This window comes from Anoplopoma fimbria, chromosome 9, assembly GCF_027596085.1.
Source record: "Anoplopoma fimbria isolate UVic2021 breed Golden Eagle Sablefish chromosome 9, Afim_UVic_2022, whole genome shotgun sequence".
Lineage (NCBI taxonomy): Eukaryota > Metazoa > Chordata > Actinopteri > Perciformes > Anoplopomatidae > Anoplopoma > Anoplopoma fimbria.
Window position 1 is genome coordinate 604,332 of NC_072457.1, and position 15,087 is coordinate 619,418.

The 15,087-nt window shown below is 38.2% G+C and overlaps 1 protein-coding gene across 3 annotated transcripts; it reads right to left on the bottom strand.

Annotated features, from left to right (window-relative positions):
• Window positions 1-2,864: 2,864 nt before the first annotated feature.
• akap8l (A kinase (PRKA) anchor protein 8-like) lies at window positions 2,865-14,793 on the bottom strand. Of its 3 annotated transcripts, none has more exons than XM_054605315.1 (13): window positions 14,702-14,793; window positions 12,309-12,347; window positions 11,633-11,882; window positions 9,078-9,705; window positions 8,504-8,615; window positions 8,325-8,365; window positions 7,603-7,633; window positions 7,396-7,525; window positions 6,569-6,710; window positions 5,696-5,801; window positions 5,477-5,607; window positions 4,465-4,560; window positions 2,865-4,148 (listed from the first exon to the last, which is right to left on the bottom strand). In XM_054605315.1, exons 1-13 carry the CDS (start codon window positions 14,724-14,726, stop codon window positions 3,726-3,728), a joined length of 2,154 nt encoding a protein of 717 aa, XP_054461290.1. In that variant the 5' UTR covers window positions 14,727-14,793; the 3' UTR covers window positions 2,865-3,725. The 3 variants fall into 3 exon arrangements, with proteins under 3 accessions (XP_054461290.1, XP_054461291.1, XP_054461289.1); XM_054605316.1 differs by having other exon boundaries at window positions 7,396-7,504; window positions 8,504-8,618; XM_054605314.1 differs by having other exon boundaries at window positions 8,504-8,618.
• Window positions 14,794-15,087: the final 294 nt, after the last annotated feature.

Genomic DNA, 15,087 nt, shown 5'->3' on the forward strand with positions numbered 1-15,087 from the left:
GTCGGGCGGTGACGTCAGACGCACGGAGGAGAGCACGCAGGCTGTCAGCCCGAGTGACGTCACCACCACGCACATCACGCACACATCACGCAACATCTCGTCATGGTTTCACACATGAAACTCTTTATTATTATTATTATTATTATTATTATTATTATTATTATTATACAAGTTATTATTATTATTATACAAGTTATTATTATTATTATACAAGTTATTATTATTATTATACAAGTTATTATTATTATTATACAAGTTATTATTATTATACAAGTTATTATTATTATACAAGTTATATTATTATACAAGTTATTATTATTATTATACAAGTTATTATTATTATACAAGTTATTATTATTATTATTATACAAGTTATTATTATTATTATACAAGTTATTATTATTATTATACAAGTTATTATTATTATTATTATACAAGTTATTATTATTATTATACAAGTTATTATTATTATTATACAAGTTATTATTATTATTATACAAGTTATTATTATTATTATTATTATTATAAGTTATTATTATTATTATACAAGTTATTATTATTATTATACAAGTTATTATTATTATTATTATACAAGTTATTATTATTATTATACAAGTTATTATTATTATTATACAAGTTATTATTATTATTATACAAGTTATTATTATTATTATTATACAAGTTATTATTATTATTATACAAGTTATTATACAAGTTATTATTATTATACAAGTTATTATTATTATTATTATACAAGTTATTATTATTATTATTATTATTATTAATAAAGTTATTATTATTATTATTATTGTTATTATTATTATTATTATTATTATATTGTTATTATTATTATTATACAAGTTATTATTATAATAATAATTATTAATAATATTATTATATATTTTGTTATTATTATTATTTATATTTAATATTATTATTATTATTGTTTTTAAGTTATTATTATTATTATTACTAATATTATGTTTATATTATTTTATTATTACTATTTGTATTATTATTATTATTTATTATTTTTATTATTTATTATTTTATTATTATTATTATTATTATTTTATTATTATTTTATTATTATTTTATTATTATTATTATTATTACTATTATTTTTATTATTATTATTATTATTTTGATCTATTTGTTAAAATAAATAAACCGGAAGTAAATAAGTGAGTGACGTACACGAGGATTAAAAGAATGTTGTTATTAAAGTTGTTCTTAAATAAACCTTCAAAGGGAATTATTGTTTTATTTTATGTTGTACTTATTACATATTATTGTTTTATTATACAACCTCAGTTATTTTATTATTCAGAGGTACATATTTTACTGTATATCTATTAAGTCCAACTAACATCCGGGTATTCAGGGGGTAAAAGTGAAATAGTTAACATTTTAAAATGTCCGCTATTTAACTAAACACTTTCAATAAATGTCTTAACATTTCATTTCACAGAGAGTATTAGTCTGTTCTTTAATTAAGGTAACCATGATTAAGAATATATTATAATCATTTGGTAATAACAAAATAACCTGCTCATTTTTTAAATCTTTTTTTATTACAATACCCTCGTTTTAGAGTTTTATTTGCAAAATTTATTTTTTGTTAAATTAAATAAATAATAGAAACAAAAACTAAAATCTTAAGTTATTTTGTTTATTAATTTATATTATTACAAAACAACATATTCCCAAACTGACATCTATTAAGATACATATTAGTGCACTCTAGTGTGAATTTAAAACATGAAATATGGCGAATTATTAGTAAATATGATTCAATTATGGCCATTGGCATCAAACTAAATTAAACTTATTATGGTACATTTAGCCAAACATTAATGTTTAATGCATCAGAAATGTCAGAAGCTACGGAGTAATCAGAGGAGTTAGTTTAACGTTAAAACTTCTACATAGAAACTAGAGTCCACGTCTCAAAGACATGAAACCATATTATTTACATTAAACCATATTATTTACATTATTAAACCATATTATTTACATTATTAAACCATATTATTTACTTTATTAAACCATATTATTTACATTATTAAACCATATTATTTACTTTATTAAACCATATTATTTACTTTATTAAACCATATTATAAACATTATTAAACCATCGGTTTCACCATAAATAAGTTATTATTAGTCAGTCGGGACATTTTATTACATTAAAGGGTTTTAGTACTTTTTCAATCAGGTTAAGGACAAATGTTATATTATTTAATTTAGTAAATGATAATATTATTTAATTTAGTTAATGATTATATTATTTCATTTGGTAAATGATTATATTATTTCATTTAGTAGATGATTATATTATTTCATTTAGTAAATTATTATATTATTTCATTTAGTAGATGTTATATTATTTCATTTAGTAGATGATTATATTATTTCATTTAGTAAATGTTATATTATTGGATCTACAGGGAGTTAAAATGAGTTGGTTAACCTCAGTGAGGTCAGGTGACAGAGCATTTAGTGTGATGTCATTTATTGTTTATTATTATTTTCTCTCTTCAATAACTGTTTATGAAATTAAATGTCAGAACATCAAGAGGAAACAGGAATAATGTTAAAATGTCAAAATAAAGAACCGGTATATAAACACTCATTTATGGCGTTCTTAGTAGTTTGATTTTTAAAAATATATTTATATAAATAAATAAATATATAAAAAAAATAAATATAATAAATAAATAAATAATATAAATAAATATAACAAATAAATAAATGTATGTGTATATATATAAATATAAATAAATCAGTCATTAAACTCCACAGTTTGATTGTAGCACGATGCCACTATGTGAAATAAATAACAACTCAATAGATTTTTTAAGTTTATTATTTAATGGACAGGTTTGTAAATGACAGCAGTGACATAATTACCCTCTATGGATTATGTCATAACGTACATGATACCATCATTACGTAATAAGAGAACTCTATTCTCTAATAATTATTTAGTGTTAAAACAATCTCAGGTAGAGTTCTTTGTACATTAAGTGAGTTCCCTGCAAATAAATCATGATATTTAATTTAAAGCGATTCTAGATTTAGTCTTAAACTCGTCCAACATCGACAGAAGATCTAAATGTCTCTCAGCTTTACGTGATTTCATGAACAACTCAAACAAAGAAATCAAAATGAAGAATACTTTGAACAAAAAGGCACAAAAATAATAATTCAGAGGAATAGTTTGACATTCTGTGAAATACTCTAAAGTCTATCAACGAGGGGGACAAGTAACGTTGTGATTTACCTTCAGCCTTTTACCTAATGGAGCCTGAACGCATCGTACTTTAACCGTTAGCGGTGCTGCTAACGTTACTAGCTCTCCTGCTGATGATTTGTTTACAGTGAAACATGCTGATCTCACATTTGACTGAATAGTCACAGATAAAGAAAGTCAATAAAACTTTATTTCACACTGTGCTGGTTAACGATTAATCCAAAGCATTCGGATCAACGACGGCCTGTCGAGTCATCAAACTCCACACGACACCGTGAAGAAGAGGATTTCACAAAACTGTGGATCTATTCCTTCAACAACAAATAAAAAGGAGGCGAGTCAGACGGGGAAACGCTGGACTGGATGTTTCTTAATAAGCCTGGTAATGACACTGGGTTTAATGGGGACTGTGGGGGGGGGGGTCACCGACCGGTTCGTACTGAGGAGTCACACTCGCGGTGCAAAAGTCATTCATCTTTCTTGTCTTCTTCCTCCTCTCCCTCTGCTGCCTCTACTCCTTCCTCTTCCTCTTCCTTCTGCTCCTCCTCGCCCAGTAATCCCTCCTCCCCGATCTCGTCGTGCACCACGTATCCCTCGTCTTCCTCTTCAACCTCAAAACCTTCCTCCTCTTCCTCCTGTTTTGCCTTCTCCTCCTCTCCCTCCTCCATCTTTTCCTCCTCTGTTGTTGTTGTTGTTGTTGCTGCTGCTTCGTCTCCATCCTTGACCGCCTCCTGAATCGTCTCCTCCTCCTCCTCCTCCTCAGCCACTGGCTCCTCCTCCTCCGTCTGGCCGTCCGCCGCCTCGCTGGTCAACTCCAGCTCGGACACGTCCATCACCATGGAGTCCTCTGGATCCTGGTCGTCATGGTTACCGGTGAAGGGGTTTTCTCCCTGGTGATGAGCAAACTTTAGTCGGTACATTCTCTCTAAACCTCAATGACAGTGAACGCACCTTGAGGTAGCTCTAAACCTCAATGACAGTGAACGCCTCAAACCTCAATGACAGTGAACGCACCTTGAGGTAGCTCTAAACCTCAATGACAGTGAACGCACCTTGAGCTAGCTCTAAAGCCTCAATGACAGTGAACGCACCTTGAGGTAGCTCTAAACCTCAATGACAGTGAACGCACCTTGAGGTAGCTCTAAACCTCAATGACAGTGAACGCACCTTGAGGTAGCTCTAAAGCCTCAATGACAGTGAACGCACCTTGAGGTAGCTCTCCAGCTTCTTTCCGATGAGTTTGTGGTTGAGGATGCTGCGTGCGACGGACAGACTGGCCCTCTTGGACTGCTCCATCATCCCCTGTGATCACAGACAACATTCATCACGTTGTCAAACAGAAATCTTTTGTGCGATTTCATTCTCACAGAAAGATTCATGTTTTTTTCAGGATTAAAACTGATTTCTATTATTTAACCCCCAAATCACATGATTAAAACAAATCTCCATAACTTCAGTTTATCACAGCTGTAAAAACATCAGATTTTCATCTTTCCAACTGTCCTTAAACACATCATTTGCGACAGTTGCTTCCATCAGAGAAAGCAGCCAAATTGAAGCATATAATTGTTATATTTAAATCAAAAACTTTTTATTCTATACGTCTCATTTAAAAATGAACCGTTTGCTTTAAACAGATTCTGTAAAAAACATTAAAGTTAAACTATGAAGTCATGATTGATTCATCTGAGACCAACAGTCATGTGACAACAAATCTGTTAACTTCAGACTACTGAACACAGAGAGGAGAGGACGAGAGCCTTTAAGTAGAGGGTGTTAAAATGTAAATAGTTTAAAATAATATATATATATATATATATATATATATATATATCCCAACATTGTCTATCATTTGTATACATGTTGTATATATACATACAAATTTTTGTAAAATAAATAATCAAAGAAATATAACTTGCATATTTCTTCAACGTTTTATGTCATCATAACTGTTACTCTGCACTAAAGACAGGTTTGAGTTCTCTACTTCTAGACATGATTGTTTTGTTTCCATAGAGGAGCAGGACTTTTATTTTGAAGTTAAAATGAAGGCCAGGATCAGCAAAAAAAACAACAGAGGGTTAAACCCTGTGGTAATATTGAGTCTGTTTTGGCAAACTTGAACTTGTCAAACAGAATGAAAAATGTCTCCATGAAAAAGAGAAGGTCAGGCCTCTTTGTTGAGCTAAACAAAGCAGTGATGGAGGACGTTCCTTACCTTCCTGTTGTAGTTGTGGTCTGGAGACTTGATGTGTTTCTGGATCAGGTGAGGCTGCATGGGAATGAACAGGTCACATGCTGCACAGTGGGCGGCTTCCACCTTCCTCATGAAGTGCTCCATGCCGAGATCTGAAATGACGGGAGACATACGTGGAGTGAGCCAACACTTTAAATACCCCCCCTCCAGAGACAGACAGACAGACAGACAGACACTTACCCCGGGTGAGGTCCTGCTCCTTGTACACCTGGCAGATCGCAGCACTGTGGTTTTCCAACTGGCTGACTCTCTGATCCGTCTTCTTGAACTTGTTCTGCAGATACTCCTTCAAAACAAAACAAAGTCTTTATTAGTTTACGCTCCAACGTCTCTGCTCCGCTGAAAAAAGAATCACCCCCGAGTTCTGCAAGCATCAAGCAGGGCTATAAAACCACAGCATGCTTACTGTTCCTTTAATACTAACAAGGGCTACATACGATAAATGAATTATTCAATTAGGTTGGTTTTTTCAACAATAAATTCCTTTTTTAGGATAAATATGTTTAAATCTAACTTTCAACAAACTTAACTTTTGTTTTTGTAAAATAATATATGAAAGAAATTCAACTTTTTCTTCTTCTTAATGATTTATGTCATTAAAACTGTTATTCTGCACTAAAGACATGCTTGAGTTCTCTCTACATCCAGTCATGATTGTTATGTTTCCATAGAGGAGCAGGACTTTTATTTTGAAGTGAAAAAATTATGCCAGGAGCAAAGAAACGCCCAAAACAGCTCGGTGTTCAGAGGGTTAATAGTGCAGCTGGAGAATGAGAGGAAAGCGGGGAGATAAAGAGGATCAGGGCTCGAGCTGAAGGATGTACCATCGTCCTCGGGACAAAAAAAAAAAAAAAAAAAAAAAAAAAAAAAAAAGGATCCAGAAGGACGAATATAAATTTTGAGACGAGTTTGGTTTACGATACAATTCTTCCTCGGGGGCGTTAGCTTTAAAATCGCTTCATCAGAGATCCATTTAACCCCAAAACGCTAAAATAAACCGTCCAAAGGCGTCCATTGGAAGGTAAAGGTCAAAGTGTGATGAAGCTCAGTCACCTCGAGGAAGTCCGTGGTGGGTTTGGACAGCTGGCCTGAGAGGAACTTGAAGTGGTCCTTGTGGAAGCGACTGTCCAGATGAGTCTCCATCTCCTCCTTGTAGAAGGAACGGAACTTGCACACCGAGCAGGCGAACATCACCCTGAAGGGAAAACACGGTCATGAAAAGGTCTGGTGAATTCATTTCATATCTTTTATTCATTTAATATTAGTAAGAATTAGAGGAGAGCATTGCAAAGAGAACCAAGAGGAAAATAAATCTATTCTGTCCTCGTAGTAAAAACACATACTTCATCATGTTCTCAATCATTTGATACAACAAGCTGCTCTTATTCACATATAAATAATACAGACAAATCCTCCTGTTATAGGCTCTCTGGTTCATGTGGTGAAACTAAACATACAGAGATGAAGACTCCATGACTTTAGCTCTGGTTCTGTTCTAGAGGATCTCTGTGTCCAGAAATACGTGGAGATTAATGTTGTATCTCGGTTCCAAAGTGTCCAACACACCTCCAAAGCTCTGATCAAAAAGACTGAGTAGGGGCGCAAATCCTCTTCCAAAAAAGTTGCAATCTACTTGTATATATAAAGGGCAGAAGAAGAAGCTCTAGCTCAGCGTATGTAACCAAAACTCTGCTAGCACTTAGCTTAGAACGTAAACGAGACGAATGCCTATTCGCTATGTTGCGTTGCGTTCAGGGGCAGCGGTAAAGAACAGACATACCGGTGTCTCAGAACTGTTACAGGGGATCATAACGTTGAGAATCGAGTTATCATTCGAGAGGATCGTGATGCATCTTAGAATCAAGTCGTAGATCTCTCACCTCTCCAGGAAGCCCCTCCTCTTCCTCATCTTCGGGTGCTTGTCCTGACTTTGTGTCGGGGACTGTTTGTCTCCGATCAAACTCTTCTTCTCCTCCTGTTTGGGTGAATCTGAGCAGAAAACAACGAGAGCTGAAGAGAGGCCTGATGTCTAAGAGAGAAGAGGATGCAGACAGACACAAACAGAACTGCTGTGGAGTTGAGCTCACCTTTATCTCCGTCTGCAGCAGGACTCAGCTCCTGTAAAGAAAAACATCTTATTACTCATTTTCTATAGAAGCATGTGTTGATAACTTCAAACAGAATCCTAAAAAAATCCTCAAATTTAATTATTATTATTAGTGTTTAATCAGCTTTCTTTAATAAAAGTAACTCGTCAGCGATGCCTCCGTTTGTGTGTTGTTGGAAATGTTTGAATCACCCGAGTCTGAATCTTATTTTACATATAATAATAATAATAATGATAGAATCACTTTACCATTTTATCCTTTTAGTAAATCATCATAATAAATGTGTTTTATGAGGTCACACTGACTTCTAATCAGTTGTTATTGGAGTCCAGGTGGACGTTGGTGCCAAAGTATTAAAAAACAAAAAGTTGTGCAACTTTCAAATGTTGATTTAGAATTTGAATTATTAGTTATGAATGAAGCGTAGAACCATTTATTGAATGTAGCCCTAAACAGGTTACATTCTTTAAACCTAGAAATCAAATTGTTAATAAAGAAATAAATTTAATAAACATCTCCTCTACTAATGCGTCTTAAATGTGAGCGGTCTGATAATGAAAAAGTCTCTTTAACAGAACAGTGTTTCATTTGGTCACTGAGCCTTAATAGAACAATCTAACCTCTTCCTCATTTGAAGAGATATTGTGTAAATAAATATATATCACAATAAAAGTACATTGAGGCGCCGTAGATCTACTCACCGTCTTTGGTTCACTGTCGTCACCGTTCTTCTCTGCTTTCACTATTTAAAACAGAGCACATCCTCATGAGGCAGGCAGGCAGGCAGGCACGCACGCACGCACACACACACACACACACACGCACACACACACACACGGCATTGTGTTTTTAAACGTAGACGAGGTATTTGTTGAAGTACCTGGAGTAGCTTCTGCCTCTGCACTCTCCGTCCTGTTCATCTTGGACTCCGGCTCATCGGCTGCTGTGAGCGTCTGCTTCCTCTTCTTCTGGACGTCCCGCTGAGGCTTCACCTGCTACAGTCACCACCATCAGTGTAAACTCAACCACACGTACTGATAATGAACTAACAAACAGTCTATTCTTAATGCTGCTCAAAGCCAATTAGCCGTGTTGTATGTGTCCCGTTCCCATCAGTAGTGTTAGCCTCGTCTTAACAACGCCCAGGATCGGGGCAAAGGAAAGGAAATCCAAAATCAAACCCACAAAGGGAACTCATTCATCACCTCTGGGCAGGGAGGGCTGTCACATGCTCTTACTGTACAAAAAGGGGGCGGTTCCATGAGGCGTTTCTGACCACATTAAATAAAGGGCTGGACGCAGTGATGTGTCAAATGTGTCGGGGATTATCTGTGACAGACTGCTCTGCATGGCTCGTGGCGGTGGTAGACCCTTTTGGGCTGACAGGAGGGATCAGAGAGGGCTTAACTTCTGCCCAGAGTCTGAGGAGCTCTTATTTGGCTGGAGGTACTTACTTTGTTGAGGGGTCTCTTGCGGCCCCGCTGCCGGCCGGCCCGCGGGCCCCCTCCAAAGTGCCTCCCAGGGAAGTCGTGAGGCCCTCGAGTGGAACCCTGCTGGAAGCCCCCGCTCTCAGGGTACATGCGGTTGGACAGGAGGGATGGGAGCTTTCCTCTACCACCTCCAGGAGAGCGGCCGCGGTGGGACTGGCCACCGCTGACACTGCCCCGCCCACCTCCGCCTAGAGGAGTGGGGTCGGACCTGCGGCTTCCAAACCCTCCTCCTCCCCCTCCTCCTCCTCCACCACCAGCTCCTCGACCCCCAGCACTTCCACCCCTTCTGGGGGACCGTCGGCCTGCTCCAGGCCATCCTCCGCCTCCAGAGCCTCCTCCCTGGCCACTGTTGAAGGACTCCCTCATATTCTGTCGCACTTTGGCGACTCCATAGGAAGAGGAGGGGCTGTCAAAGCCTCCTCCCCCGCCTAGCCCAATTCCCCCTCCGAAGCCGGAGCCTCCGCGCTGACTCAGCAGCATGCTGTCCTCACGGCCATCGCCATAACCATAGCTCCCGCCGCCAGATCTGTAGAGATCTCGGGAGGAGGTGAGAGCGGGGGCGCGCGAGTCGAATGACTCGTAGTGGTCATACCTGCGGGGAGGGAGGGAGAGGGTTGATAGAGACGAGCAGAGAGCAAAGGAGGCAGTCAGGGTCTGGATTTCTCCACCTGCTGCTCCTTCTCCTCCGTGGTCTCGCTTCCTCCGGTTGCTTTTCTTGGTCACTCCCAGCTTTGTTTCAGAAACCACATCAGATCAGACATTGATGATCCAAAACAAGTTTACACTCTGCTCGTGGTCTTTCATAAACACAGTAATGATTTTCTCTTATTGTTTAGTTTACAGAAGCTCATCAACCACGTTCTCTGGTGGAGGTCAAACTGGATCCTGCAGATTAAAGGAAATGCAGTTTCTTAGGCTGTGAACCTTGAACAGACACGAGCGTGGTCCATCAGAACCAGGGGCGACTTGAGACAGATGCAAGAGGAGAAATAACCTGGGACGTGACATATCTTTGGTCACTACATTAACTGGGGCCTTTGTTTTTGTTGGTACAGGATGAAACTCATCTCTCTGGCGTAACCTAAAGCCAGAACTCAGGGTCAGGTCACATGGAGGATGAGAGAAACAAAAGTGTGGGGACAAATAAAGACAGAAAGGTAGAGATGGACTGGCTTCAGGTTCAAAGATGTCATCGGTTTCTAAATGGAAAAGTTGGTCTGTAATTTGCACTTCCAACCAGGGGGGTCATGCGTTTAACACGTCTGAGGTTCTAAAGGATTCACAACAACATTTTCTTCCCAGCAATGAGACGAACCACAACATGGTGAATGTGGAGTCACTGATCATTCACCTGCAGCCTGTGAGCCACTCACACCCGCTTTCATCCCAAACAGGAACTGAGGCTTCTTCACCAAAGTGTGTAAAGTGCATGGAAAGGTCTTCAAAGGCTAAAGACAAGTTTACTTTATGTCCCAAAACAATCAAAACTACGTTACCAACCCTCACCGTTAACCATCTCAGTGTAAATAAAGTTTTACTGACGATCGTTATCCTCCAATATTCAGTAAAATATGACATCAGGACGTCATTTATGTTTTTCTAGTCTCTGATCTCTGATAATGTTACATTGTAAACAACCAACCTGTGTTTAAACCAACAGGAGAGCTAGTAACGTTAGCAGCACCTCTAACGGCTAACAGGAGGAGAGCTAGTAACGTTAGCAGCACCTCTAACGGCTAACAGGAGGAGAGCTAGTAACGTTAGCAGCACCGCTAACAGGAGGAGAGCTAGTAACGTTAGCAGCACCGCTGACGGCTAACAGGAGGAGAGCTAGTAACGTTAGCAGCACCGCTAACAGCTAACGGAGGTTCAGTTCAGTTACATTATGATGCGTTCAGGCTCTGTTTAGTTAAATGTTTATTGGTTGAAGGTAAATTATAACGTTATCATGATGTGTTCACATGTAATCTGTAAAATGTAGTGTTGGTGATAAACTAGAATAAATCCAGTAGTTTGAAGGAGACGTTTTCACATTAATATAAAATAGATATTAGAGATGAATTATGATGTTTAACTTCCTAACACTAGCTCTAAGATTATAACACATCATTAACACTAATAATGAAGAGATCTGTTTTAATCAATAAAAAATCTTTTAAATTTTGTGTTTTTATGACATAAAATTACTTTAACAAAGTAGAAGTACATTTTTTGATAGTTTACTGTCTGGATCCTTGTAGACCAGCTGCTACAATCAAACAACAAAGGGATCTGTATCTGACAATATGGATCACTAATGATCGGTTATTAGCATCGACGGAAAAAAACAACGTGATCAGAGATCTGTTAAAGTTATTTGCTCCCTTTTTTTGTTTTATGATCGTTTGCACCTCGACATAATATGTTGTGTTTTATAACATGTAAGACACTACTGGAAATGAATCTCACAGACATGTATGAGTGGTCGTGGTATCGTACCGCTGAAGACAGTCCGAAGGAAGAAGGTAAAGCGGTATTACCTGTCACCTCGGGTCCCTTTCAGCCCCCCCTCCAGCTGAGTAAGCATGTCCAGACGCTGGTTGATCTTGGCAATGACGGCGTCTGCGTTTGTGCCGGTGGACGAGAGCAGAGACCCTCCGGAGAGACCTCTCTTCATGTGGCCTCCGCCTCCTCCTCCTCCTCCGCCTCCTCCTCCTCCCCCCCCATAGCCCCCGAGCCCGGACATGGAGTCCTTGTAGCCTCCCCCATACAGGTCAAAGCCACCAGAACCTGACAGAGAGAAGAGACAAACGGTGTCAATACGACCAACATGTTTGGGTGTCATTGATCGACTTTATTAAGACAAGATTAGATAGAAACTTTATTAATCCAGAAGGAAATTCTTGTGCCAGAGTTCAAAGATTACAACACAAGTGATAATAAAAGAAAAAACAATAAAAATATGTGAACAAAAGAGAAACAATTAATAGGTGTAAAAGAAGTAAAACTGGCACCAGTGCAAAATAGAATAAAATAGAAATAAGTAATATAGTAAAACTAAAAGTAAATAACAAGAATAAAAATATAAAGTGTAGTAGAAGTAACACCGAGCCCAGTGTCTGATGATGTAGTAAAAAGTGATTTAGCACATAGTACATTGTAGTAATATATCGTAGTAGTATATAGCGTGTTATAGTTTATTCACTCATTCCTCACCTCTGCTGCCTGAACTGCCACCTCCCCAACTGGAGTAACCTGTAGGAAGAGAGTGGAAAGGTAATTACAAACTTCACAAACAGCTTTAATACGGATTAAACGACTTTATACAGCCGTGAAGGAGAGGGTGTGGAATTCAACGGAGGAACAAAGAGAACATAGTGAGGGATGAAGAGAGGAGACGGGTCAGAGAGTCCAGAGTTTCAGGACGAAGCGTCTGTAAACAGAACTGTCCGACCACAAAACCACAACACTGACGCCTCTGAGCAGGAAGCGTCCAGAGGACCGGAGCTGGGATTGGTTAAAAGTTGTGCTTCTGATGGATAAGTTGCAAAACACAAAACACAACTTCTTTATGGATCATTATTATTATTATTATTATCATATTAATGTATGCCTTAGTTTTAGCTTGAGTATATCTTATTAAAGTATCTTGAAATTATTTTTGATTGACTTTTTATTTGTATTGCAGCAAATGTTTTGTGATATGGCACTTATGCTAAATGCACTAAATAGATTGAGTTATTCTTTGAAATCTAAGCAATACACATGTTGACAAACAACGAGTAATAAGAGACGTGCGTCATTGCCTCCTTTGTCTTTTTCATATTTAATGAAGGTTTTCTGATTTACTTGATTAATCGATGGAATAAGTGGGATAAATACTGACGACAGTACTGAGTTAAAGCATTCCTTATGTGTTCATAAGTGAAAGCAGTCCAGCAGCGTTCAGTAGATATATCAGACTGGTCTGTAGACTCCAGTCTGTAGTCTCTAGTCTGTAAGACTCTGGTCTGTAGACTCTAGTCTGTAGACTAGTCTGTAGACTCTGGTCTCTAGACTCTCTGGTCTCTAGACTCTGGACTCTCTGGTCTGTTAGACTCTCTAGTCTGTAGTCTCTAGTCTGTAAGACTCTGGTCTGTAGTCTCTAGTCTGTAAGACTCTGGTCTGAAAGACTCTGGTCTGTAGACTCTAGTCTGTAGTCTCTAGACTCTGGTCTGTAGTCTCTAGTCTGTAAGACTCTGGTCTGTAAACTCTAGTCTGTAGTCTCTAGACTCTAGTCTGTAAGTCTCTGGTCTGTAGTCTCTGGTCTCTCTAGACTCTATACTCTCTGGTCTCTCTAGTCTGTAGACTCTAGACTCTCTAGTCTCTCTGGTCTGTAGTCTCTCTGTAGACTCTCTGTAGACTCTCTGGTCTGTAGACTCTCTAGTCTGTAGACTCTAGTCTCTCTGGTCTCTCTAGACCCTCTAGTCTCTTAGTCTCTCTGGTCTGTAGACTCTCTGGTCCCTAGTCTGTTAGTCTCTCTGGTCTCTAGTCTCTCTAGTCTCTCTGGTCTCTAGTATCTCTGGTCTCTAGTCTCTAGTATCTCTGGTCTCTCTAGTCTGTAGTCTCTCTGGTCTCTAGTATCTCTAGGGTCTCTAGTCTCTCTGGTCTGTTAGTCTCTCTGGTCTCTAGTCTATCTAGTCTCTCTGGTCTCTAGTCTATCTAGTCTCTCTGGTCTGTTAGTCTCTCTGGTCTCTCTAGTCTGTTAGTCTCTCTGGTCTAGTCTGTTAGTCTGGTCTCTAGTCTCTCTGGTCTCTAGTCTCTCTGGTCTCTAGTCTCTCTGGTCTCTAGTCTCTCTGGTCTCTAGTCTCTCTGGTCTCTAGTCTCTCTGGTCTCTAGTCTCTCTGGTCTCTCTAGTCTCTCTAGTATCTAGTCTCTCTGGTCTCTAGTCTCTCTGGTCTCTAGTATCTAGTCTCTCTGGTCTCTAGTCTCTCTGGTATCTAGTCTCTCTGGTATCTAGTCTCTCTGGTATCTAGTATCTAGTCTCTCTGGTCTCTAGTATCTAGTCTCTCTGGTCTCTAGTCTCTCTAGTATCTAGTCTCTCTAGTCTCTCTGGTCTCTAGTCTCTCTAGTATCTAGTCTCTCTAGTCTCTCTGAACACGTGATGATGTTAAACTTGTTATTGAATGTTTTTCATCAGGCGGCCATTTTATCACTTAACCTGTAAAAAGGTGTTTTTTTCACACAGACTCCATTTTAACAGAATTAGCTTCCTAGCTTTAGCAGGTATCCCCTACGCTAGCATAGCATAGCTAGCATAGCACAGCGCGGGGCTAGCGGCTAACCTAGCTACTCTCCGTTAATGCTACCTAAGCCTGTTACGACGGATTAATTACCGACATCCTGTCACTAAAGAACGACACAGACATGTGAAACAGCAGCCAGCTAGCAGCTAACAGCTAGCGGCTAACAGCTAGCAGCTAGCCGTTAGCTGTTAGCTGCTAGCTGTTATCTGTTAGCTGTTAGCACACCGCGTCTCACGGCTCACTGGTAACACACGGAGCTCCGGTGAGGGAGAGGGTGGGTACGGGAGTGTCGGTGCTCGGTGCTCGGTGTCGGTGGTCGGTTACCTGGACCGTAGCTCCTGCCGTCCATCGCGTCGGTGTCGCTGCTCCGGAGCAACGTCAGAGACAAAGAGAGCGTCACGTGACCGCCAGACCTGGTGACGTCACTCATTCAAAACCCCCGTGGGAAATATATTAAATATATTAAATATATTAAATATATATTATATCTAACCAGGGTTTATAAATATATTAAATATATATTATATATTTATAAATATATATATATATATATATATATCTAACCAGGGTTTATAAATATATTAAATATATATATATTATATCTAACCAGGGTTTATAAATATATTAAATATATATATATTATATCTAACCAGGGTTTATAAATATATTAAATATATATATATAATATCTAACCAGTGTTTATAAATATA

Coding starts and splice junctions, on each gene's coding strand:
- akap8l (XM_054605314.1), bottom strand. CDS start 14,726: ATGGACGGCAGGAGCTACGGTCCAG. Junction 8,619..9,077: donor GCAAGAGACCCCTCAACAAA/GTAAGTACCTCC, acceptor TGGTGACTGTAG/CAGGTGAAGCCTCAGCGGGA. Junction 6,711..7,395: donor AGGAGGGGCTTCCTGGAGAG/GTGAGAGATCTA, acceptor TTTTCCCTTCAG/GGTGATGTTCGCCTGCTCGG.